Here is a 25,668-nt window from a genome sequence, read left to right on the forward strand (position 1 = left end):
ATTAGCATCCACCAGGTGCAGATAAGTCTAGTCACAAGATTGGATAAAAATGAATGAAATTAGTGAGCAAGTGAAGTATCACTGGCACCCTATTGTCTTCAACAGTGCATACATAAAACTCAACTTTTACGTGGTATTAGAGTAAAATGTCTATCTATCAATTTTGCACCATCGTTCCTATTTCAGATCTACTTTTTTTTTTTATATGGATTCAAACACATTTCTTTAGTTTATACCATAATTATGTTATCCATATTTCAGACCCTTAGGTATCAGGTTAGACAGCTTCAATTAACCATGTTTTTCACTAAACTAAAAACTGTAATCTTTTGGTTACATATGCATACTTCTTGTTCTTGTTTTGATACAAAATGGAGCTCCCAAAGTACACTTGAATAGGAATGATACAATATGTTCCAATTTCCTTACACCAGGAAGTTCTCCACCACCAAAATATTCTGATTCATTTAATGGTTTACTTGATGCGATGGGTCGGTATGAACTTGCTGTGCGTCACACATCTCGTACCAAAAGCTGTAAAACTCTTATATCAGGAAATTCTTCTCCACCAGGAATTCTGATTCATTGAACGGTTTACTTGTTGTGAAGATTCATTATAAACCTGCTGCTGTGTGTCTCGCATATCCCTGAACATGGAGAAAAAGGAGACATGGCTTTCTGGGGTGCCTCCTAGGATTCCCAAAAGTAAAGAACTGAATGGGTTTAGTGAATTTGAGTTGGGAGAGATGCCTGGTTGCGGTGAATCAGACTGGGGGAACTGGAGCGGCCTGCCTGCTGTATCTGGGTTATCTGTGACCATTTGTTCTCGAGGACTAGAGCTTCCTGGGCCATCGACAATGGGATCAGGTTGGTCACTGGCCAAATTGAAATCAGTTGCAGGTCCAGTGCTGGAGGCATCGTTAGCAGGTATCGTGTTCCTCATGTTCAGCCTTGCAATGTGCAATGTCGATGTGAGAATAGAGGATGTTATATGAATGCCAGGCTGCTGCCGATTCCACATGAATCTCTCCAAGGCCGGAACCTGATTACAACGATAATCAAGCAATCAGTTGATAGTAATAGTTGCACATATCGAAACAGACTGAATATTTTGTTGGGTAGGCAGCTAACTAAGCAACCCAATTCAAATAAATGGAGATCAGGTTACACATCCTAGGTCCAGTTTAGATGCCCTAAAAAAGCAAAGCACAAAATTAAGAAGGAATGGCTGGGATCCGCATCAGACAATCATAATGTTTAAACTGAACAACTAATATCTAAGCTAATTTAGTTGCTTATTATCTTTTCATTTAGAGCTCTGTTATAAAACCCGGACCAGACCAGCTGGTTGAACCAGGTTCAACTAAACTGGTCCCATGCCCAGGTTATGGGTCTGTAAGACCAGGAGAGAGTGGAAAAGCTGGCTGATTCGGCTGGGTTTGCCGGTTAAACTGGAGACATGAGTGACTTGGCTGGTCAGCTGGGTCGCAATCACATGAAGGGGGAAAATTCCTCCCGACACAATGCAACTGGGGGAAGGGGGAATTGAAAGGGTTGGTATTTATAACATTGATCTAGTACAAACAACCATAGAATTTTTATAACAAAGCCTCTTCTGGAGAACCCCCAATCTTCCAAGAAAAAGTATTAATATAAAATGACATCTATCCAGTAAGTACTGTAATGCTTTAAAACTAATGAAAAATCAGAAGCTCAAAATAGATATTACAGGTTATTAGGTACTGCTAAGTTGACCAAGAAACTTGTTAGGCAAACTTCACTATGTTTTATACTCTAAATCATATGTAAATATTAGAAGAATGCATGAATGCTTTTCAGGAGTTATAACTTTTAAGAACAAGACCATACAAATGAACATACAGCAGGATCCATATGTGATAGAAAATAATCACCTCAAAGTGGTTCCAGAAATAAAGGATCAAATGATACATGAAAGCTGCAGTTGTGGCAAAAGCCAAATATGAAAAACCTGAGAAAGTGACGATGGAAAGACAGACAGAAATTAGCCAAGATGCGGTGGAAAAATGACAAACCGAATGCATGTTAGAAAGACTAACAAAAAATTAATAAATGAATCCAGGATTTCCAGCTTAAGAGACAACTAAATGGTTGGACACGCCAATATCATCGGCAAATTCCATGAAATCATTCCTAGAAGGACTTCTCCAGATCAGTGCATTTTATAGTGTCAAGATAAAATGAAAGAGCACCATTATTTTGGTTCACGCTGTAAAGAGAAAGATGAAACTCTGAGATTAGAAGAGAGGAGTCGTACCATAAGGGTAAGAAAAGAAGTAAATGTGAAACACCAAGAAATATAGCAAGAAGAATCGAGGAAAGAACTGTATTGACAATGGGGTCCGGACACTGCAAAACCCGTAAGTCATAAAAGTATTAGATACCAATAATTGCATGGAAATGGAAGAGAGAGTGTGTGTGTGTCAGAGAGAGAGAGAGAGAGAGAGAGAACCTAATCAACGTAAATAGCTCGCATAACCAGACAAGAATTAAGACCATGAAAGCTAGCAGCTGGTCGTCATAAAACTCAAACAGAAAAAACAGGGTTCCAATCATAATCTGCATCAAAGCAGCTCACTTCCTTAGTAATAAAATAAAAATAAAAATAAAAATGAAACAGTCAATTATATATCCCCCAAGCAACATATTCTTTCCAATTGGCTGCAATATTAGTTGAGGCAAGAAGAGTAACTAACAGGCACAAAGACAAGCGACTCAATCACGTGCACAAAAACTAACTGAAATGTGGGAAGCCGATGTCGAGCATGGTGCTGTAGCTGCACTGCAATAGTTTTAAATTTAAAAAATTCATTCATGCTTTCAATAAATAACCATATAAAGAACAAATGAAAGGCCAAATAATACTACTGACCTGTAAACTTCAGCATACGTGACTGTGTCTCCCTCAAAGTGAAGGAGACTGACATAGTTGTGGTGAAAAAAACGAACAATGACATGATAAGCACGCCACACTTGGTCACAAGGTAACCTACAGGATCAATGAACTAAGTTTTAATCCACAAATTAAGTATTCCAGCTTTAGGTTCATGATTTCAGGAAAAGAGAGAAGAGAAAGTGAATCTTGTTGATTGTTGCTAACTGAAAGCAAAGACAATTTATTACAGAAGCAAGCAAGAGGAGTCTACGTCCAAGTGGCTTTGAGTACCCAACAGTTACCTTATACAAATATGCAATAAATTCTAAAATATCTAGTCACCTTATTTTCACTTTATAATACATATCATAGAAGCTCTAACACAGCCTTCCCTATCATGACATCAGAACAACTCATCTATTTGTCAGGAAATGGCCCAAGGATATGGCCCAACATACCTTCAAAGCCTTTAGAACCTTCCGCTGGTTCATATGCATAACTAAGATCATATATCTTCTCCCTTCTCTGAAAGTTATACAAGTATCCTGCATGGTGTCTCAAGTATGTATATAAATGAGCCAAAAGTAAAACCACCTAATACAATGATCTGGACGTCATCAAATGAATCAAACACAAGAGCAAGAAATGTGCATATTGGCAAATCTCTCTGTATGTATAGAAATGATATTTTTTCTCATCATGTATGGCCAGAAGAAACACGTTTAAAGAGTAATAAAAACCTAAATCTCATCCTTTGCCCAAAACAATAAAAAATAAAATCCCACTGGTCTTTCAGAGTGTCGAACCTGAGATATCCCCAAGAGAGTTTACATAAAAATATCAAATCCATCCATCTAAACTGAGGGGCAAAATGGGATTGATTCACTCTAGAAAATAAAGGTCACCAACAGAATCTAGAAATAATTTTTTCTTTTTGAAAGTGTTTTTAACATAGAATTCACCACATAAGGAGAGTGAGAGATCCAACATCTCATTTTTGAGTGCAAATAATGAATCACTTCAATAAAATATAAGAGTAAGTACTAGAGCAATATTCCACCTTAGAGGCCTAGGCAGAAAAATTGGTTATAAAGTTAAATTGCTCAATTAATCTGTCGTTCTTTTGTCTTAGAATGGACTAACACCAAATAATCTTAGCTCCCAATCCAAGTTTTGAATCTTTTTAGCTCTCAAGTTGCACCATCAATTGTCCTGGGTTTTATAAGGTGCCAATCAGAGAGTGACAAGACATCTTTCACATGCTTCGACATGTGGATGGTACACTGTGCATGATGATAACCATTAGGGAGATGGCATTCATGTTGTGCACTAGCAAACTAAAGCATCAATGAGCAAACTGAAGCATTCACACTTCAGTCCCACGTTTCATGTAGTAAATGATTTCACAATGCAAACATGGTTTTCACACAATTGTCTACCGCAGCATTTACAATGGTCCATTGGATTGTCAAGGTAAAGACCCAAGTACATACTTTGGTCCTGCATTTCATGCTTAGGCCACAAAATCGAGGTTGATCATGTCGCTGGTACATATAGCATAGCAGCAGTATGTATTGGATTTTGGGCTGCCCGATACACACCCTGTATAAGCCAATACAGGCCAATACAAGGGGATTTATTAGCTGACACATATCGGATTTTGAGGTCTCTGATGCATATCGGGAATTGGATACACCCATGACTGCACAGGATTCATGCTACAATCACCAAAGCATTCACACAGTAGTCCAAAAAAGTGCTCACATTACGGTTCCAGTTTTTTGAATGTTGATTACACAAGCACATTCACCCTTACCCTTGGTAAGACTTGAAACCACAAAGGCACTCTAGAAACCATCCTTACCATTGCATCTCACATGCCACATGCTTGTTCCTTGTGGAGTATGCAAGGAGTGACATGTAGCTCCCTGATTTGCACACATATGGTCTGAAACCCAACCAATGCAAGAGGGGCCAATCCTGTCATATCCAAGGGAATGCCTAGGGTGGACAAATTACATCAAGAGCTCAAAATATAAGTCTTCTAGCCATTTAGATACCTTCCTCTTATACTAGTTATTTTCCTGTTTTTACTTCAATTAAAAAATCCAGCCTATATGTATGCACAACATCATTGACAAACTATATTTCTTTTGAATATGATACAGAATAATGAAAGTGACCTTAATTCTAAAACTAAAACCACCCTTCTAGTAAGTGGGTACGCATGTTGCCTCTCAGTAGTGCAAATTATTCTGTTCTTTCTTTCAACTAAACACACATTTTAGTTTATCTAAATGAAAAAGTCAAGCAGTCATCAAGAAAATTTAAAGGGCACATAGAATGTCATACCTAAAAATTCTTACCTTGACCAGAAAAGTTCAACAGACTATTCATCAAAATAGTATCATAACCAATTAGACCATTTATGAGAAGTTGCTGCCACCTGCACAACAAATCTAACGTATCATCTTATATGAAAGATGAATGCTTCAATCCAAGAAAAGACTCTGTGCCACTATGTGACTTGACCTGTTGCCAAAGCAGGAATGTTGAGATGAGATGGTGATGTTTATCGTTCGTACATTATGCAGAGATTTTGCATCTTCCGAAAGCAAAAAATAACCCTGGTCAAAATATATAACACGCACATAAACTTCTTCTACAAGGTTCATTGTCAAGAGGAAAACTTCATCAAGAATGCATTTATCTGTTGGGTATGGTAGTGAAAAACTTCAAAGAAACTGCTTGTGTTGTTTCACTCTCTGAAGGCACAGACTATTCATTCCTCTCCAGAACAAAATTCATTTAAACAGAATTCTTAAAGGAAAGTATTACCTTCTCAACTGCGTACAGATATGTTGGTTCAAATGCTTTGCTTCTGTTCTCAAGCCACTGAACTGCAGGCAAAAAAATAGTTCATTTTACTTTTTCAAATTGGTGAACCTTAATAAAAAAAAGAGATGCGGGGATCAAGCACCTTTACAGCACTATGAAAGGTGCAAACCATAAACTACAAAAGAAGACCGTACTGTACCTATAAATGATCCACTGCCTTCCAAATGGTTAATATCTGATGACTTTGAATTATCCAGACGCATATCAGATCCTGCAGTATTCTGCAGTACAAAATACAGCTTAAAGACCCAGCAAGTACAAGTTTATAATACTCAAACTTCGCGAGATCTACAAACACATAATTATCATTTTTCTAATCCTCGTAAATTAAGAACTTGGACAATATAATTAAAATTCCATTTTCATAATTCAGACTTCCTAAGAAACGCTTTTTTCCCTTCCCAATTATCTTGCATTCTGAGAACTTATATCACAGAAAGAGGCTTACCCCAAGATGCATAATTTTTACCTTATGTAATTAAAACAAATTATGTAACTATATATACTTAAAATACTTCTCTCACCAGATGGCATATTCCAGTAAAGAGAACAATCATTGCAAACACAACTTATATCACTTTTGGCTACCCTTACTGTTATTGGCAAGGCGATATTCATCATTTGGTGTTGCCGCACCAAATGTGCACATTAGATGCTGAAACATGTTTAGGGAAGTCCATCATGCCTGCCTAATCTTTAAAGCAATTCCATATGCCATAACCTATGGGTTTTAATTCAAGGATAAATCTTCTTGAGCTTTAATACGGGAGCTTCCAAGAATATGCAGTGCTTAATGATTTAACAGATGTTAAACTCAAGTATTTGAAGCTACATTAAAGGGAAATTTAAAATTATTTGTTAATAAAACAAAAATCTGTATACATAAATGAACAATGGCTAATACAAAATTGAGCGATAAAATTATCTGCAAGCAGATAGAGAAAGGGAGGGAAAGAGACAGAGAAGTAAAGACATTTTTCTCAAGGTGCTCACCCATAAACGTTTAAAACTCAATGAGATCTGTATTGCTTTTTGACAAAGAGAAGAAAAAAGCTTCTGACATTTCCTGTAGAAGTGAACAACTGCTGCTCTAAATGCACCTTTCACAGACAAGGGAAGACTCACTTGCGATATTTCTGTGTCGCTCCTACTTTCTGGTCCATTCACAATTTCCTTACTCTCAGCTGAGTTTTCTACTGAAGGATCAGCAAGTTCTCTATCATTCTTCCATGATTTGTGCACTTTGCTCCTCCTTGAACCTGAAACTATCCAATTTAACCAATATTTAGCTGCCAAAAATGACATCCCATCTCCTTCCAGCTCCAATACTTTCAAACTTGCACTTGAGCTTTTCCGCTGAGGAACATTCTCAAAGTCACTGTCAAATGGGTTCTGCAACCAGAGTCCACCACTACTAATCTGCAAGAAATAATAAATTTGTGTCAGGGAGAAGAAGGGAGAAAAAATAGAAAAGAGCAAACCAAGCTTTCAGGGAGTTAATTGATACTCTCATACGAAGAATCAAACCCAATACTCTATTTTTTCATTCTTTTGAGTAGGTGGTTGGACTTGAGTCCAGAAAGCATCAGTGTGCTTTCTGATCAATTAACATTAGTTTAAGGAGATAGCATGCATGAAGAACGTAGAAGTTGAACATAATGAAGTACGAAGAAGAGAAAAAAGAGAGAATAAGAGGAAGAGAGACAGAGAGAGACAGAGAGTGACAGAGAGAGAGACAGAGAGAAGATTTTATCGGCAGACGTTCTTAGAAGAAGAGGTCATCCCTCAGTTGACCCCCTTTGCCCATTCTGCAATTCTGAAGATGAAACCACAAGTCACATCCTTCTCCAATGCAGATTCTCTTGGAGGGTGTGGACTCTCATTCTTAGTAAGTTTGGGCTACAATTTTGCATGGCGGCTGATCTTCTCTCGTTTAGTAAGTTGCTCATTGGTACCCCTCTGCCTGGTCTTGGTAAGATGATGCTCTCTGCTTGCGTTAGTTTCATTCCGTGGGGACTTTGGAATGAGCGCAATAGAAAACGTTTTGATGCAAAATGTGAATTTGCAGATCGGGTAGCGGCTCGAGTGGTAGGGCTTATATCTACTTGGCTTCTGACTAAGAAAGCCTTCTCTTCCTTTTTGGGAACCCCTATTCGTGAAAAATGGAGAAATATGGCTATGATGCATTCTGGGACAAAGATCCCGGTTTTGCAAGAATGGACTCCTCCTGCTCCCGAACACCTTAAGTTAAATTTTGACGGCTCATCTCTTGGTAATCCAGGGATTTCGGGTTTCGGAGGAGTCATTTCAGACAATTCCGGCAATCAGCTCTTCTCTTATGCCGGCCCTTTGGGCATATCTGACTCTACGTCTGCTGAGTTACATGGCCTCCTCTCCGATCTCCGCGTCTTCAGGGATAATTGCAGCGGGCCTCTTCATATCGAAGGTGACTCAAAAGTGGTTATCGGTTGGTGTGAGAATGCTTCTCCTCCCCCGTGGCGGCATTGGGATACCTTTCAGGAAATTTTAGAGATTACCTCAATTGTTTCTTGTATTTGGACTCACATTCCGAGATCCGCTAATTTGGCAGCAGATATGCTTGCTAGGCAGGGAGCTAACCTACAATCGCTGGTTGTAAGGGATATGCTCCCCCAAATTTTTTAAATTTTGTTCTCTCTCGTTTTATATCATTTTCAAAAAAAAAAAAAAAGTTGCTTGATGTGAGCAGCAGTCGTTAGGGGGAAAAGTTGACCCCCCGCCGCCCCCCCCCCTAAACCTTTTTGTTAAATTACTAAAAATATTACATGAATAATCCAAGATAGAGTTCACTTCTACACACCCTATAACTCAATAATAACAACTCAGATTTAAGTAAAAAAAACTGAACCTAATAAGCACATAAAGACCACATCTATGACGGGTAACATCTAGTTAAAATGACCAATATGCCCCTATATAATTTAACAAAGAATGAAAAGGATCCTATATATGAGACTACACAAGTCAAGAGCTGCTTTCAAACAATCCAAGCTACATAAAGGAAATATTCATTCATAAAGCAAGTTGCTTGATAAAAAGCAAACTAAAGTGAAATAAATAATTGCAACAATTTGCAGGTTCAATCAACTTGTCCAGTTAGCTTGTTAAGTCCTTTTTTGGTTTTGGTGACTCGCTTCTTTCAATTCATTCCAGTGTCTCACCTTATATGTGCAATTTTTTATCCTTTCCTCTCCTACATCCATTGTCAAATGCTGCACACAATCAGTTCATTTCTATGCATAGTTTTTTACCAATCAGCATAAGTATCATGGCCAGAAGAAGGATCAAAATCATTAGCTATCAGCAAAACAAATTATAGCTATTTGTTTGACTTTGAATAAAAGCACGTGTTTCAAGTGATTCAAGCTGCAATATAGGAGAAATTAGTTTCTGGCATGGCTGTGCTATGCTGAGTGATTTCCTAGATAGTACTGCCCAAAACCATTTATAACATGAAATAACTGATGCAAGACAAGGCACGATTTTAATTGTTGTATGGGAATATTAGTTAATTGCTGGAATTAGGAAGAGAAATGAAGAAAATAGAGAGAAAGAAAGAAGAATTGGGAATGAGAAATAGGAGAATTGAGAATAAAATTTAGAAGAAGAAGAATAGAGAAGACAAAAGAAGAAGAAAGGGAAGGGAGAGAGGGAAAGACCAGAAAGAGTGAGATTTTAATCAAAGCTGAATTCAATATTCTGTTACAGCCTATAAATAACTAAAAATTGAATTTTAAAATTCAAAATAGATAAGATCACTATCTGATCAAATCCAATAAAATTAGGAAAGATAAAATAAAAATAAAAATAAATTTTAAAATTCAAAATAGATAAGATCACTATATGGTCAAATCCAGTAAAATCCGGAAAGATAAACTAAAAATAAAAAAGAATTATAAAAATAATTTGAACTGTAATTGGTGGGGCTACTGGGCTCAATGGGCAGACTGACGTCCCCACCAATAACCAAATTGCTTCAGTATATTGTTGGATAAAGTAAACTAACAAAATAAAGTAATAATTCAATTAGAAAAAGGTGAATAGTAGAGCTGAAAAATGAAGCTGTCATTTGTATAACGTTTCACCCTGCTATAGATACTATCTAACAAAATTACATCTAGCCCATGATGGCCGGGATAGGTGGAGAAGTTAAGGACCATGAGTTCATGATGGGCAGATAACTCTGGCTGACTCAAGCCCATTGGGGCATAAGGACTCCTTTGAAGCTGAGTTTCAGGCATTGCTTACAGTTTGAGAATTTACAAGGACCATTTCAGCATGCCACTAATCATTGAGGGAGACTCATGGGATGAAAAATCCAGCAGGTCTGCTATGACATTTGCAGCAATATTAGCTGAGGCTTATAATTGCAGATCCCTACTAATGAGGAAGCTTGCCGTCAACAACTTGTTGTATAGCAAAACTTGCCCTTTTGATGATCCGTGGGTCTGAGGTGGTGGCTGTTTTGGCACCACTGTCCCATATTATCTTATTTGAGCTATTGATGCAACCAATATTCTAAAAGAAAAAAAGTACTAAGCATGATATCCAAGCCTTGTAGGTGCTACAGAATAGACATCAGCGTACCTTGATCTGGACTAGGTCTGCATCTGCGAGTTTAGCTCCAGAAAGCTCACTTGAACAGCCAGGCTTCACATGCAAAAGTTGCCAGTTGACAAGCAGAAAGAACCAAAACACAATGAGGAAATGAACAGAAGATGAACCAGCAAGTTGCTTTCAATTTACTTCTTTTCTTGCCAGTTGTACAATTCTCGCAGAATGAACATCAAAGAATTGTAAAATTTGCAAAATTTCACAAGTGAATTAGTTTCAACTTCATGATTTCAATTACAAGCAACAGAACACCATACATGAAATTTAGCAGCTCCAAAAACCAGCAAGATATAGTTCAACATCCAACAGAATGAAAGCTTCCAGAAAGAAATTTGACAGTTCCGAATACCACAGACTCAGAGAAGCACACAAGTACATAACATGAGCCAAAGCGACCACTTCCAGAACCTTAGATTTTTATTCAAAATTAATGAGAGAAAACAGATAACTAGACCAGGAGAACAGTTACTCTTTTAAGTTATTCGTCTCATAATACCAGCCTAACAAAGAATTCTCACGATTGACATCTTCCCCCAAGACGATTCCATTCCATACAAGCTACCCGAATTCTCGCTCGATCCATCTCCAAAAAAATACAAGGACGCAAAGGCACCCAACAACATCAGAGACTCGCTTACCTGTTGAACAAAGTTCGCATGCATCACGACCAGTGAACAAAAGAACGCGATAGCGACTAGAAGATGAATATACTCCATAGCGGTTCTGAATTTCGGGGTAAGAACCCGCAGAAGCATCCCCGAAAGACGCGCATGTACCCGGAGGAACGTCTGCTCGGGATCCATCCTGTATACCTGATCCCCAGCGTCCTAGGGTTACGCGAGAGAGAAGACAAATAGGAATTGAGCTTCTCAGAGGAACGATCTTCGAATTTAAACGAAGGATTCGTAATTGGTCTAACTGATAACAAAACTGAGATTTCTAGACTTATTCAGTTCCCACTGGTGAATCGATTTTTCTGATGTCGGATTCCTGCTCTATTATATTTACACTTCATTTCTCCGAGCTTGGTCGAACTTTTACAGCGATTGCGTTGCCAGATCAGCTCAAGTACAATTTGGAATTTTGCAAGAAAAAAGGAAAAAAAAACAAAGCGAGAAAAACAATTCTTCTGCATTGATCTTCATCTTCGAAATTGGTGTAAGTATGGACAATGTTCACACAATGTTCACTGAAAATAATTTCAAGTGTTAGTGCCCCCAAATAAAGGAAAACGCAGAAATTAAGAAAATTAGTAATTTGTAAAGTATACTTAATTAAAATATAATACTTAAATATTAAATTAGGTAAAATAAATATTATTACTATACGAATAATTAATTTAATGTATAACTAAAATATATTAATGTATTAATTAATTTAATTATATATTATATTAATTAATAATTATTTTTTATTATACATTAATACAGTAATTACGTGAGTCAATTAACTGTGTATATGATTAATCATAAAAAATAAATAAATAACGTTAAAAACAACATAAACAATTTATTGATAGTATATGGTATTCTTTAACATAAAAAAGTCATGATTAAACAGGAAAAATCTATCAAATACTAACTTTAACACACTATATATTTTTACATATTATTAATTAAAAATATTTTTCCATTAAAATTAAAACCATTACTTTTATTAATTATAAAAATGAGTTAATTAAACCAAGTGTTTGAGTTAACAATATTTTAATTACCACTATTAAATCACTAATACAATAGAGTAAATAAAAAATAAATATGATTAATAAATAAAATTTTATTATATTAATAACATAAGATGGATTTTTTACATGGTATTAATTAATAATATATTTTGGCAAAATTAAAAATAATTAATTAATCAAATGCATACTTTAATTATATTTTATTTACCGGAGACTTAAATATGAAGTTTAATATAGTATTAAAATTTAACAAAATCGGAATAGAGGAAATGGGGGAAATCGAACAAAATCGAAAAGTATTTTGGGGGAAAAAGAGATTAGTGAGAGAGAGAAGGGACTGGGAGGCTGAAAGGGAGAAGAGAGGGAGAAGAGAGAGAAGAAAGAGAGGCCGAGAGGGATAAGAGATTGGGAGAAGCGAGAGAGAAAAATGGAAAGCGAGTCCAAGAGAAGAGAGAGAGGCACGGAGACGAGAGAAGGGGTGCGGGAGAGAGGGCGAGTCTGAGAAAAGACCGAGAGACGAAGGCCGGAGAAGGAGAGTCCGAGAGAAGAGAGGGAGCAGAGAGTCGGGGGCGCAGGGAGACAAGAGAGGGGGTGCGGGAGAGAGGGAGAAAAAACGAAAATGAGAAGAGAGCAAGAGAGGGGGGGTGCGAGGAGAGAGAGGGAAAAAAAATAACGTCGGGGGTTTGAACCCCTGCGTTCCCTTCATCCAGATGAATGGCAAAAAGGGTTGGAAACCACTTTCCATTTTTTGAAACATGGAGATGATTTCCGCTTCATCCCCAACATCAAGATGACATGAAGTCTGACGCTCTACTAACGACGTAAATTGATGAATGACATAATGCGGCTGATCTTCATCTTCGACTTCAAGTTGACTAACCCATCAGCGATTCTCTTTCCGCAATTGAATTGGAGATCAACAATTTAAGGCCCAAATTCGATAATTTTCGATACCGAGATTGAAGTATTGAACATAAACATATGAATAAAAATTGATTTTTATAGTTTGTCCAAAATATTCATGCAGCTCTTTCTTTCGTCCAAATTGGTAAAAAAATTATATCAAATTAAAAAATACCATTTTGTGCATCAAAATTAAAATACCGTTTAATCTTATACAATTACACATATTTATGTGCTTCATTAGGTCTAATTATGATTTTTTGAATTTTAGTCCAAATTACCAAAACATCCTTGTATATAAAAATTACAAATTTGCCACTACACATAATTTTAATGTATTGAAACCATTTGCTCTAAACGATCAACTTGTTAGAGAAGGCGCGTGAATATTAAAATTCGTCAACACAGATATAGGGGGTAGCGGGATTCGAACACATGACCGACCTGCTCTGATACCATATTGAAACCATTTGCTTTAAACAATCGACTTGTTAGAGAATGTGCAACGTAAATATTAAAGACAGACAGCCAATTCCAACATAATGTAAAATAAAATAAAATTATATGGTCCCATTAGAAATTATAATCCAAATCATCGATTTTTTTTTTTAATTTATATATCAAAAGAACGAAAAAATAATCTATAATATCAAAAGAACGAAAAAATAATCTATAATTTAATATTCACCTACATTGATAATTTTAGGCTAAAAACACTTGAATAAGATCCAATGATATCAAATACATCGAACCAGGCCCTAATGAGTTTTGTTTCAGAATATTTCGAAGAATTAAACAAGGAACTATGGCGTCTTTTGTCAAACTCGAATGTGACCCATTTTGACCACTAGTCCAATTTGGTCAAAAAAAGTGGGTCAAAGTTACCAAGTCAAATAGTAATTTATTTATTTAAATTGATTAAAGTGACTCTTAGCTCACTAATGACGTCTATCACAGAAAGAAAAACTATATATTAAATCAAGTATTTGGATTCTACAAATTTCCTCTATAAACTGAAACAAAGAAAAAATCAGGTCTAAGGAGGCTTGGGTGAGAGTTAGCAGGGTAGACTTCAGTTCATGCCAGGCTTCTTAAAATTTCCCAAACTTGCCTTAGCCAATCTCAAACTCATCCTGACAAAAATGTGCCTCATTCCCCTACTCTCTAACCTTGTTCTTAATTTCCCAATATCCTCAACCTCATAAAATTCACCAAAGCATATAAGAAAATTTTTATTTCCTCAAATAGTCTCTTTAACTATTTACGAATATAAATGAATATTAAAAGAAAACCCATGCAGGTTTTTTCTCCTCAATCCATTCATCATACAAGGAGAAAGGGTGACTATATCCCCACTTATTTTGGATCTAATTTTCGTGGAAACGTACTCTAGACATGACGTGAATTCAGATTTTGAAAATATTTTTTTAATTAAAAATTCTTACTAGAAATTTTTTGTGATAAAATAATTTTTATTGAAACAAATTACTTTTCCGCTAGGAGCCAAAGATTATGAATTGGTGTCGTATCACATGAAGTTCAAGTCCATTATTGACCCGACTCTCCGGATATTTTAATTTCTCGTTCGGTAATTCACGTGCCATGTTCTGTACGTTCTCCAGCCATCCACGTGCTCTCCGTGGGTGAACATCCTCAATATCCTCCGTGGGTTAAGCTGACCTTCTCGCTAACTGCTCCCAGTCCCAGCCTTATAAAACCCAAAATTCCACCTGTAAAATCGTCGAACATTCCCCGCGCACCATGGAGCAGCCCCTCTTCACTACCCGCCAGGCCCCTCTCCGCTTCCTCTACAAGCTTTACTTCGCCGCCTCACTCGCCGGAATCCTCTCCCTCTTCTACTACCGCCTTACCCACTTCCCCGCCTCCCACACCTTCATCTACCTCCTCATCTCCCTCGCCGAGCTCTGGTTTGCCGTCACTTGGTTCTTCCAGCAGGCGTTCCGGTGGGCGCCCACGAAGCACACGACTTACCCCGATCGTCTCCCTAACAACCTCCCCGCCGTCGATGTCTTCTTGTGCACCGCCGATCCCGACCGCGAGCCGCCCGCGCTCGTCGCGAACACGCTGCTCTCCCTCATGGCCTACGACTACGACGTGAAGAAACTGGCCTTCTACCTCTCCGACGACGGCGGATCCGAGCTGACGTTCCACGCGACCTTCTGCGCGTCGATGTTTGCCAGGGTCTGGCTGCCTTTCTGCCGGAAGTACCGCGTCGAGCCGCCGGCCCCAACTCAGTTCTTTGCTGGGGACGACCGCGAAGTGGGCCGTGGGAAGAGTGTCAGTTTCTGGCGGGACTACGATGAAGTCAAGGTGAGTATTAAGAATTAAACTTCTAATATCGTGTCACAGACATAGAGAAACTGACTGAGATTACAGAACCATTTCACCGAAACTGAGTGAGTTTCTCACTGACTCTCCGTCTCTCCGTCTTCTGCAGAAAAAATACGAGGAAATGCAGGACGAGATCGCGAAAGCGAGCAAAGGGAAGAAGGTTCCGGACGAGACTCGCAAACTGCACAAGGGATTCAAAGAGTGGGATTCGAAGATCAGTCCACGTGATCACCAGTCGATAATCGAGGTAACCTTTAAAATTTTAAATCTGTACAAGTTGAAGAAGAATAATAACGTTTACTTGCATGAAAACGTTATGAAAACGCTACGTTTAGAAGAGACAAAGAGATTAGGTACAGTGAAGTAGGAAAGAGATTAAGAAACTCACCATTATTGCCTGGTACGAGTCCGGACTTTAAAAACTCATTAGTCATCTTTAAAAACTCGCCATCTTGGGGGTAAGTAGACTCATATAATAAAAATAGTATAAAGACTTTTAAATGGTTAGAGGTTAAAGAGGTCATTCTAAAATTACTAGCCAAGTTGATAATACTTTTTTCGAACTAATAAATTCAAGTTTTTTCTACTAATTTTTTCATGTGGAACAATTCTTCCCAAGACAGATGAAGGTAAAATACTTGGGCATCGATGATTTCGATGGTTATCTCATGCATGAGATAAAAAATAGGTTAAAAAAATGGTTATTTCGGTGGATGAGACCACTTAATTATGTATAGAATCTTCATTTTTTATATATTTAATTTATTTTTCTTAGTAGTTAAGGATGGAACCCTTCAAAAGGATTCTCATATGTTAGTGACCCTAGGTGAAAAAATTAGGTTATCTTCGTCTCTTGGATCGATTGCTTTTAGGCCTTTACCCTTTTTTTCGATGTTTCTTAACCCCTTTCTCTCTTTTCAATTTCTTTTTATGAGTATCGACCAAAATTGTAGTGACTTTGAAATAGAATTTGCCAGATTGTAAGGTCTAAGATAGAAATAATTCACACTTACCTCCAACCTAGTGTTTAGTTTACGTATGTGTATCGGAGATCCGCATGATTGGATTTTAATTGAAATAATTACAAAAGTATTGCCTATAATCAATATCCAAAATAAACTCACAAAAAAGTCAAATATTAATAATAACAATAGAAAAATAGGTCATAAACTCATAGTCATTCATTTACTAACATTATTACTAGTAATTACAATAATACTTATAATAATAATTGTAATAAATGATAAATAATAACAACAACTACTACCACTTAGTCAACAATAATAATAATAATCATATAATAAAATTTCAAGAAATTATTATTTTTTATAGTGGACTCTTTGCAAAATATTTATGCAATCGGGGGGCTTTAACTTAAATATTGTCCTTGTTAGGTTTTGTTGGGAGGAAATGGACTAGACGCAGCTGCAGATGGGACGTCCTTGCCGAACCTGGTGTACGTATCCAGAGAAAAACGACCAAACCAGCCTCACCATTACAAGGCCGGGGCCCTCAACGCCATGGTGATTAATTGATTTTGACTCTCTTTCGGTGTTTTATTCTCGTCCATCCCAGGAAGCCGCCCCTAATGGTTTGTCTTTTGCACAGAATCGTGTGTCGGCGCTGATTAGCAACGCGCCGTTCGTTCTCAACGTCGATTGCGACATGCACTCGAACAATTCTCAAGCTCTCCGTGACGCCATGTGTTTCTTTCTGGACCCCAAGCAGAGCCAGAAGATCGGATACGTCCAGTTCCCGCAGAGCTTCGGTGGGTTGACGCCGAATGATCTTTACGCTAATGGTGTCAAAAGGATCTACGAGGTGAGTGGAAAATTGGAACTGTGTACTGCTGCGCATGCTCGGTTTCATCGTCGTCGTGTTTGGCACCTGTCAGGGGTTTGGACCCAACGTCGTTTTTAGTTCAAACGAAGGACAAGATGAATACGACGATCATTTATCAGAGTTAGAAATGCAGTCTTTCGTCGGACGAACTGATCATTTTAGTCACTGTTGCTGTAACAGATCGAGTTTTTTGGTGCTAATGCGCACAATGGCCCCATGTACGCCGGCACGGGATCCGTCCACCGGCGGGAGATTCTCAACGGGAGAAAGTTCACGACTGATTACAGACCGGTATTGGAAAACAAACCAGGTGAGCTTTGTTAGTGATGGTAGTTTATCTAGTCTTCTTCAACCTCGATCACACCCTCGATGCAGTTTGGTTAACATGGCGATTTTTTGCAGTTGGAGAAGATCTGAGCTGGAGCGAGCTTGAAACCAAGGGCAAGGCTGTTACGAGCTGCACGTACGAGAACGGGAAGCCATGGGGAAAAGAGGTGCGATGGGAATCCTCTAAATCACAAGAATCAAACAAAAATTATTCGGAATATAATAATAAAGAAGATCGAAGAACGTTCCTTACTTTCAAACTGATTAGATTCGAAACCAAATCTACTGTGAAACTAAAAGATGTTATCAGGAAGGTATCGCCTCTTCATAAAAGCTCGTATTTTTTAACAAGGTAGAACAAATTAAAGGGAAGAATCTCGTCCTCTCATGGAGAATATAGAAAAGTTTCACTTTTACTTCCATTTATCTCACTCCCACCAGAAAATCAGATTTGAAAAACGACAAACAAACATTCATAATCTTTCTTTTCTATACCATGAAAGTTTGATTCCTCTGTTGTCTGGTTTGCATTTCTCAGATGGGATTAATGTACGGCTGTGCAGTGGAGGACGTATTCACTGGCCTGGTTTTACACTCAAGAGGATGGAATTCCGTGTTCTGCAGTCCAGAAAGGAAGGCTTATCTGGGATTAGCACCAGTTAACACGAACGACACCCTCATCCAGCACAAGAGATGGTCGACTGGGTTGCTGGAGATCTTCCTCTCAGACTACTGTCCATGGACGAACGGAGTGGGAAAACTGAAGCTGGGTCAGATCATGTGCTACAGCTTCTACACTCTCTGGGCTCTCTGGTGCTTGCCCATGCTCTGCTACGCTCTTCTCCCTCCTTTGGCAATGGTTAAGGGCATCCCCTTGTTCCCCAAGGTAATTAAACTCTACTAAATAGATTCCTGGGAAGATGTCTCAGAAGTATACTGATCTGGGTTTTCCTCTACAGACCTCTGATCCATGGTTCAAGGTGTTCGCCTTCCTCGGCATTGCGTCCCACGCCTTCAGCCTCATCGAGCTCCTCGCGGCCAAGGGAACAGTGAAGATGTGGTGGAACGAGACGCGGATGTGGATGATGAAGGGCTCGTCTTCCTACCTCTTCTCCGTCATGGTCATCATCATGAAGTCCCTGGGCATCTCCGAAGCCGGGTTCGAGATCACCAGCAAGGTCATCGACGAGGAAGCCCTGAAGAGGTACAAGCAGGAAGTGATGGAATTCGCTGTGCCGTCCCCCATGTTCATCCCTCCCACGGCCCTCTCTCTGCTCAACCTCTACTGTTTCTGCAAAGCCATGACCGGCGTCGCTAAGGAAGGGTGGGGAGCTGCTGAAGACATGGCGCTGCAGATCATCATCTCTGGGTACATCACACTGATCAGCTTGCCGTTGTACGAGGCCTTGTTCTTCAGGAAGGACAAGGGGAGGATGCCAACGTCGGTGAGGCTGTACTCGACGGCGGTTGCTGTCGGGCTGCTCTACATTCTGTCGCCGTTCATCTGAGTTAATGGTGCAATGTCTGTAGATGAGGCGTTTTGGATCTTTTACGCCAACAACGTCGATGTTTGCTACTCTAAAATGTCGCATAAAATGAAATCTTTCTGCTCCTGTAGAGCTAGTGGGTTGTGAATGGGACTTCCGAGTCTGTTCACAGTCTCCTATTGATGCGAATTGGGACGGAACCGGTCCCTGAACCGATTAAATGCATGATATTAATCCTTCTTGTTTAATAAGAAAGTATTTTTTATTTTATTTTATTTTTATGAATAATTGAATATTAATTTTTTGTCGGATATAGGCTCTGTTTATTGAATATTAAAATTTATTTTTCTCTAATAAATTTTATTATCTATAAAATTTTCTCCCTGATTTATTGTTCAAAGTCTAAACCCTCGATTTTAACGAGGTTTCCATTTAGCTTCATTTTTCCCGGTTGATTTTTTAAAAAATCAGAAGCTCTGCGTCTTGTCTTCTCGGCTGGATTTTCGTCTCCGGAGCAGCTCAACTTCCATGGCGGAAAGTTTAAATTCGATCGGATCCTTCGCTCTGGCTCCCCACAAGGTTTTCGTTTGTATTCTTATCAATATCTAAGCTCCCCCTTCCCAATCCGCTGTGCCGTTTCCTTACTCCTTCTCTCAGCTCAATTGCCTTGGGCTCTTTTTGTTAGTCCTCGCAAATGTACTTTAACTGTCTGCATCTTCTCTTCTGGTGCGGTTATCTTTTTCTGATAGGTGCTGTTTCCTCCACGCAGTGTCGCTCCGTTGTGCCCTTTCCTTCATTGAGAATTAACTGAAGTAATGCTAATGCGTAATTTGCTGTATTTTTAGTGTTTTTTGGCTTGTGCCCCTACGATGATTTAAAGTGTTTGCAAACCCCTGATGACACATTCTATCCTATTTCATAATTACTGAATAGTCTTGTGATGATTTTTTGGAGCACTCCTTGGATGAACTCACAAATCTGTTGGTGGCAGCTGATGGGTTATTTCATGATTGGTTGGGTTAGTATTTAGCTAGTCAGCTTGCTTCTTTATCTCTTCACCTGGTGACTTATTTAACTTCTTCAATCGCCTCCGAAGAGAGTTTTTAATCAAGTGTCTCCCTTCCTTGTTTTTTTCCATATTACTACAATTAGAGAATTGATTGAGTTTTTACCAGATGTTCTTACTAACTCTGAGTTGCGCACCGTGGAAGATGATCGGACTTATGTGGATCCGGCCAGTCACCTAGGAATGTTTCTACCTCGTTGCATATTGGTCTTTACTTTATTATCATTTGAGGTATTCTTTTCTTTGGTTTGAATATGACAACTTTTTTCATGTTCACTAAAACAACTTTTAAATTGTGTAGATGTTCACCGGTTTGGATGAGCAAAAATGTAAAGAACCAACAGCTATGCTTTATTTTGTGATCTAATTGATACGACTTTCTCATTCCGCTATAAACATTTCCAGGGAATGTGCCATTTGTTGACCAATATAAGGGTATATTGCAAAGTAAATAATCCTGCTTATGAGTTGCCAGAAGAAGATGACTTTGATAATGAATCAGAATCATTGGATGAGGATGATGAAGGCCTCGTTCTTGAAAACTACGAATTTTTGAGAAATAAGTGTGACTTTGAGACTGTATCAAGTGCTGGAGAAGGTTCTAGTTTTCATATTCATACACCCACCACTCTCTCTAGAATAGTTGACGGTATGAACTTGTTGTATGTCCTTACCTTTTTATGTACTACAGAGCTGGACCTTCAATCGATTCAGATCTGACTTCTCTGTCAGTTAGGTTTTTAAAATCATTTGAGACTGAGCCTATTTACATCCTTTACCTGCATTGGTATCTTGTGGTAGATCCATCTATTGCAAGGGTTTATGAAAACCTGAAAAGTACAAAAAGCTCACCCAATATTCCTTCACCAACAAAAACTGTAGATATCAAATCCTTTTTAGTTTTTTAGCTTCAGATGCCCTTGGGCTGCTTCAATGTATTGGTTATTTAGCCTCTGGGCTAGGATATTTGCTGATTATGATTTTTTTTCTGTTTAGCTTAGCAAAATCATTTTCTTCACTGCTAAGTTCTTAAGAAGGATACTTGTGTAGGAAAAGGAAAGACAAAAATTTATTGAAGATCGACCAGTTCCTCTAAAAGTAACTAGTCAAAGTTAGGAGGTTTCTCCCAGTTGATAAGATTAGGATCTTTTCGAGCCCAAACTGATATTGGATTATTCTTCTACATCAGCTTCTCTCTATCTTAGACAATTACCCTTAGACATGGAGCACACGTACAACCACAGAATGGCAGGACCTTTTATCTACTAAAGCTCCTCCTCATGCCCAGGCCTAAACATATAACTTGGCCTGGAATGTGAAGGACATACTGTGGATCCATGGAGAACAAATCCAAGGGCTACATAGAACATCATGGACCGTTAAACTAAAATAGACAGGCTTGCCTTGTTAAAGTTAGGGAGAATCTTCTCTGAATGACTAACATAAATTATGAGGCATCTTCCCAACACTACTGGAGGATTTCTTACCCCAAACCAGTGTGAACTCTCCCATGATGACTTCTCTTGTTCTCAGAAAATTAGCCTCAGATGGGCCTTACATTCCAACCACAAGATGGTGTGACTCTTTTCCCACCCATAAATTTCATACAAAGATTGCTATCAGCAACCACCACTCTGAAAACTTAAAAGCCATTTTTCCTTTGGTTTCAGATTCCATTGCATCTGATATATGGTAATTTAACAATATCATAAAAAATGACCAGTTAGTGTTTCAGCCTGTTTGAATATTATATTTTTTACTCTCAGCTCCTATTCTTAAAATAAAGCTCCGAATAACAAGGTAATTTTTTTTATAACAAATAACAAGGTAATATCACTGTAAAAACCCGATTCGACGAGTTGACAATCGGAATAAAGGGGTCTGTTCTATTCGATCAAAAGTGGCCTACCGGAAACAAAGGTAGATATAGCTGATCAATGCCCATCGTTTTCACATGGCGACTTGATCCGAGGAAGAGCACCCTCATCTTATTCAATTGTTATAGTAATTAACTAGCTTAACATGATAAAGCAGATATCCAAGTTTTTGTAGATTGTAAGTTCAAAAATTTTGAAGATGGTGCTCAACACACTGAGATTGACAACTCTCTGAATGATCAGCATGGTGGATTATTCTTACGTTCAAATTGGCAGATTCAAGGGTATCTGAAATAGCAAGCTGATTTGATTGAGCACTAAGTGACTAATGATCCCCCAATTTATTAATAGGGATGGTGGCTTTTGATGATATATAACTTTTGTAAGAGCTTTTTGCCCTATTTTGCTATTGGGTTCAACTATAATAACTATTCTTGTTTGTTGGGCATGGCAGCTCATTTCCTAAATCCATTTTAAGCTATCCTGGAGCAACTTCAGAAGCTAGCTCCAGACTTATGCTATGTAAGTAGTAAATCTGGATTTACAGGGGCTATTTACTGTTACTTGAAATGCTCTTTTGTGCTGCTTATTGTTACAGGAATGCTTTTATGGGCTGTTTATGTTAATGGAAGTGTTTTTCTTTCTTTTATATAACCCATTGAGCTATTTTGCAGACTCACTATTTGTGTTATTTGAAACTCTTTACCATGAAGATTATCTCTCTGAACTGGAGAATCTTCATTGCTATTTTGATTATAGGTAGATATTTCACTTGCTTATGTGCTTCATTTAATGTTAGTAGAGAATAGAACATCACAAGGATATGTAATGTAATGTTTTATCTGAACATAATTTTGCTCTTAAAAGTTTTTTTCTAACTACAGTTTTGTAAGGCCGAAATATGTTTTCGTCTTGTCATCCTGCTGACACAAATTTGATTACTGAAAATATGTACAATTCTACTTGTCCTCCCCAATTCATGTGGCAAAAGCTCTGGCAGACTCCTTGGCCAAAGAGGGATCTCTTTTTCAACATATTTCAGTTAATGTTACCCTTCTTTTAATAAAATTTCTATCTTAAAAAAAATATTGAAAATCTTGCCAATAATCAGTTGCAACTCAGTGAATAAGTTTATTTTGAACTTCTTTCATTGCTAACATTGTAGCAGTTTTTTTTTTTTTTTTTTTGTGCTCTCTTCTGGCTAGCTATTGTTTTTTTGTATTTTATTTTTATTTTATTTTTTAAGACAATGAGAAGGGAATTCGTTAATGGGCCTGAAATAGTGCAGAAGATACAACTCTATTATTAGTTACTTGATACTCAATTCTCTTGACTTTCTATTTTTCAATTATTTTTCTCATTTCTAAGACTTGAAAAAAGCAGTTTTTTTACTTTTAAAGAAAGATACTAATTTAAAGCTGTCTGCTTAAAATGCAGGGATGGAAGGAATTGATACTGTATCTCATTCTTCACCTTCTGATTTTCCTCGTATGAGACTGCTTTACTGTGTTTGGGAATCACGCATTCTTATTTTGGGCACTCAAAGCAATCTTCAGAGGTAAATGAACATAAACTTTTGTACACTGTTTGCTTATCTTTTTTTTTTTTTTTTTACGGAGATCTTATTTATTGTGTAAATTAATCGTTCAATTACTTTCCAGGCACTACATGAAGCAGTTCAGATTTATCTACAAGTTTCTCTAGTGTTGGTTTTTTAGTTTACTCTTGTTTAAAATTTAAAAAATGGTGTTGATACAAGTTTTCGAGTACATGCATATATACATGCATTCCTATATGTATGTTCACCATTTATGTTATGGTGTGATTAACATCAAAATGTTTCTCTATGCAGAATAGTGATGATATTTGTCTTGCTTATACATTATCAGCAATTTGCAACTAAAATAATGGGCTCCACATATTCACCTGGGTTCGCTACAAGTTAGGTACCTCATTGTCTGCCCAGCAGCAATTATTAGTTCTACTGGAGAGCTCCCTCAGAGCTTGAAGTTAAACATGTTTGGTGGCCTTCAATTGGCTGGCAGTGGCAAAATGTGATCTCAAGGTAAGATGCGTATTGGTTGACTTTATTTTATGCTATTTTATCTGAAAAATCCGAAAAAGGTTGAGGCCCAACGATTATTTTTGAATGTGATGAGGTTTCATCACAACATCTTTTGGTTTTCAGTATGTGAAAAGGCCATTAATGTCATTTGGGCCCAAGGCATCTTACCAAGCTCCGAACGAGCACAGTTAGTGTTCGCAAGGCATCTGTATGATTATGATGATAATTTCTCCCTTCCTTTTGGAATGAAAACTGATATTTTTATAGTATGTTTGTGAAAGGAACTGAGATTAAGTTCTTATTTGTTAGTGAATTTTGATCAGAGGGGGCTTCACTGACACTTGATGGGGGCTTTTAGCACTACCTGGCTGAAGAATTTACAAAGAACAAGAAGCCCGTCCTTGTATGAGAACATGTTGGAAAACGACTTTGATGCATTCCACTTTGGAGTCCAGCCTAACCCGATTCCTGGCCCTATTCTACAACTGACTGGTGTGTCTTACTAAGAGCTTCTTCCTGGGAGCTTTATGGCAGGTATCAAAATGGAAGACATTCTACCGTTTTACTGTCTAGCTGGATAGATTTTGCGTCTAAATCTGAAAAACGGAATTTGTTGTTATTTTTCTTTTCTGTTATAATTATTTGTGTTTGAAAGTCATTTTCAAAAAATAAAAAATAAAAAAAATTGTGTTTGAAAGTCATCATAAACTAAAAGTTATTTGTTATTTTTCTTTTTTGTTGCAGTTATTTGTGTTTGAAATCATCATCTACAAGTGGATAATTTATTATTTGTTGTAGTTATTTGTTATTTTTCTTTTTTGTTGCAGTTATTTGTGTTTGAAAATCATCATCTACAAGTAGATAATTTAGGTGTAAGCTTTCTTTTTGTGGCTTTACAAGTGGATATGGATCAACAAGTAGATAATTTAAGTGTAAACCCACATACGAATACTTATTCTGAAAAGTTGAGTCTAAGACTTATCCCAAAATGATTAGCCAACTTAAAAAACCTCTTTTCTAACTAATAAACTCAAGATCTTTGTGGGATTATTTTTTAACGATCATAAACTATGAGGATGTCATTGGTTTTAACGATCATAAACTATGATGAGGATGTCATTGGTTAAACTAATCTGAACTTTCCTACAAAAACTTAGCATTTTCGTCTTTTACCTCATCTTCAGTACTACTCTCGTTCGACTAAAGGCCTTGGTCGATGCAATCTGCTTTGCAGAAGCTGGAAAGTAATTATGAAACTGTTTTTGCCTATTTTGTATTTACTATTATTGTGATTAGATATTAATAAAGCTTTTCTTATTTCTTTCGTTTCCCTTTAAAGTCTCTAGAAGGCAAACAAAGACTCACTTGATTAATATCTCGCTGAATTTCCAGTTCTACAGATTTATCACTGACATATGTGACACTCATCCAGCATCTTGCAGTGTTTAAAGGATATGAAGGTCAGTGTCTTTTGTGTCAATAATATTCAAACATTCAGAAACTTGTCTAACAAATGAGTCAAAGACAACAGTTTTCACTGTGGCACCTGAGTCAATAATATTTGTGAGCACATGCTGAAGCAAACTTGTTCTTCGATTTC

The 25,668-nt window shown here is 37.6% G+C and overlaps 2 protein-coding genes and 1 long non-coding RNA gene across 5 annotated transcripts; 2 read left to right on the plus strand and 1 right to left on the minus strand.

Moving 5' to 3' along the window:
- Positions 1–291: 291 nt before the first annotated feature.
- LOC137952778 (membralin-like protein At1g60995) lies at positions 292–11,596 on the minus strand. 2 transcript variants are annotated; one of them, XM_068799843.1, is made up of 14 exons: positions 11,104–11,596; positions 10,439–10,501; positions 6,806–7,231; positions 5,952–6,033; positions 5,753–5,814; positions 5,447–5,541; positions 5,281–5,360; positions 3,373–3,459; positions 2,912–3,028; positions 2,736–2,821; positions 2,492–2,598; positions 2,297–2,388; positions 1,914–1,990; positions 292–1,042 (listed from the first exon to the last, which is right to left on the minus strand). In XM_068799843.1, exons 1-14 carry the CDS (start codon positions 11,266–11,268, stop codon positions 551–553), a joined length of 2,031 nt encoding a protein of 676 aa, XP_068655944.1. In that variant the 5' UTR covers positions 11,269–11,596; the 3' UTR covers positions 292–550. The 2 variants fall into 2 exon arrangements, with proteins under 2 accessions (XP_068655944.1, XP_068655945.1); XM_068799844.1 differs by having other exon boundaries at positions 6,938–7,231; positions 11,104–11,595.
- Positions 11,597–14,776: 3,180 nt separating this feature from the next.
- Positions 14,777–19,335, plus strand: LOC137952793 (cellulose synthase-like protein E6). Its single transcript, XM_068799861.1, has 8 exons — positions 14,777–15,383; positions 15,511–15,651; positions 16,799–16,927; positions 17,013–17,225; positions 17,427–17,556; positions 17,649–17,740; positions 18,112–18,459; positions 18,533–19,335. The coding sequence occupies exons 1-8, from the start codon at positions 14,814–14,816 to the stop codon at positions 19,079–19,081; spliced, it is 2,172 nt and encodes a 723-aa protein (XP_068655962.1). The 5' UTR covers positions 14,777–14,813; the 3' UTR covers positions 19,082–19,335.
- Positions 19,336–22,464: 3,129 nt separating this feature from the next.
- LOC137953902 (uncharacterized) lies at positions 22,465–25,647 on the plus strand. 2 transcript variants are annotated; one of them, XR_011112443.1, is made up of 6 exons: positions 22,465–22,525; positions 22,678–22,762; positions 23,441–23,561; positions 23,856–24,068; positions 24,378–24,602; positions 25,461–25,647. It is a non-coding gene; the product is annotated as an uncharacterized lncRNA (long non-coding RNA). The 2 variants fall into 2 exon arrangements; XR_011112442.1 differs by having other exon boundaries at positions 24,392–24,602.
- The last annotated feature ends 21 nt before the right edge of the window (positions 25,648–25,668 follow it).

Source organism: Aristolochia californica, unplaced genomic scaffold, assembly GCF_029961685.1.
Source record: "Aristolochia californica isolate CCGP_79_NKW_82.1479 unplaced genomic scaffold, dmAriCali1.0.hap1 SCAF_16, whole genome shotgun sequence".
Taxonomy (NCBI): domain Eukaryota; kingdom Viridiplantae; phylum Streptophyta; class Magnoliopsida; order Piperales; family Aristolochiaceae; genus Aristolochia; species Aristolochia californica.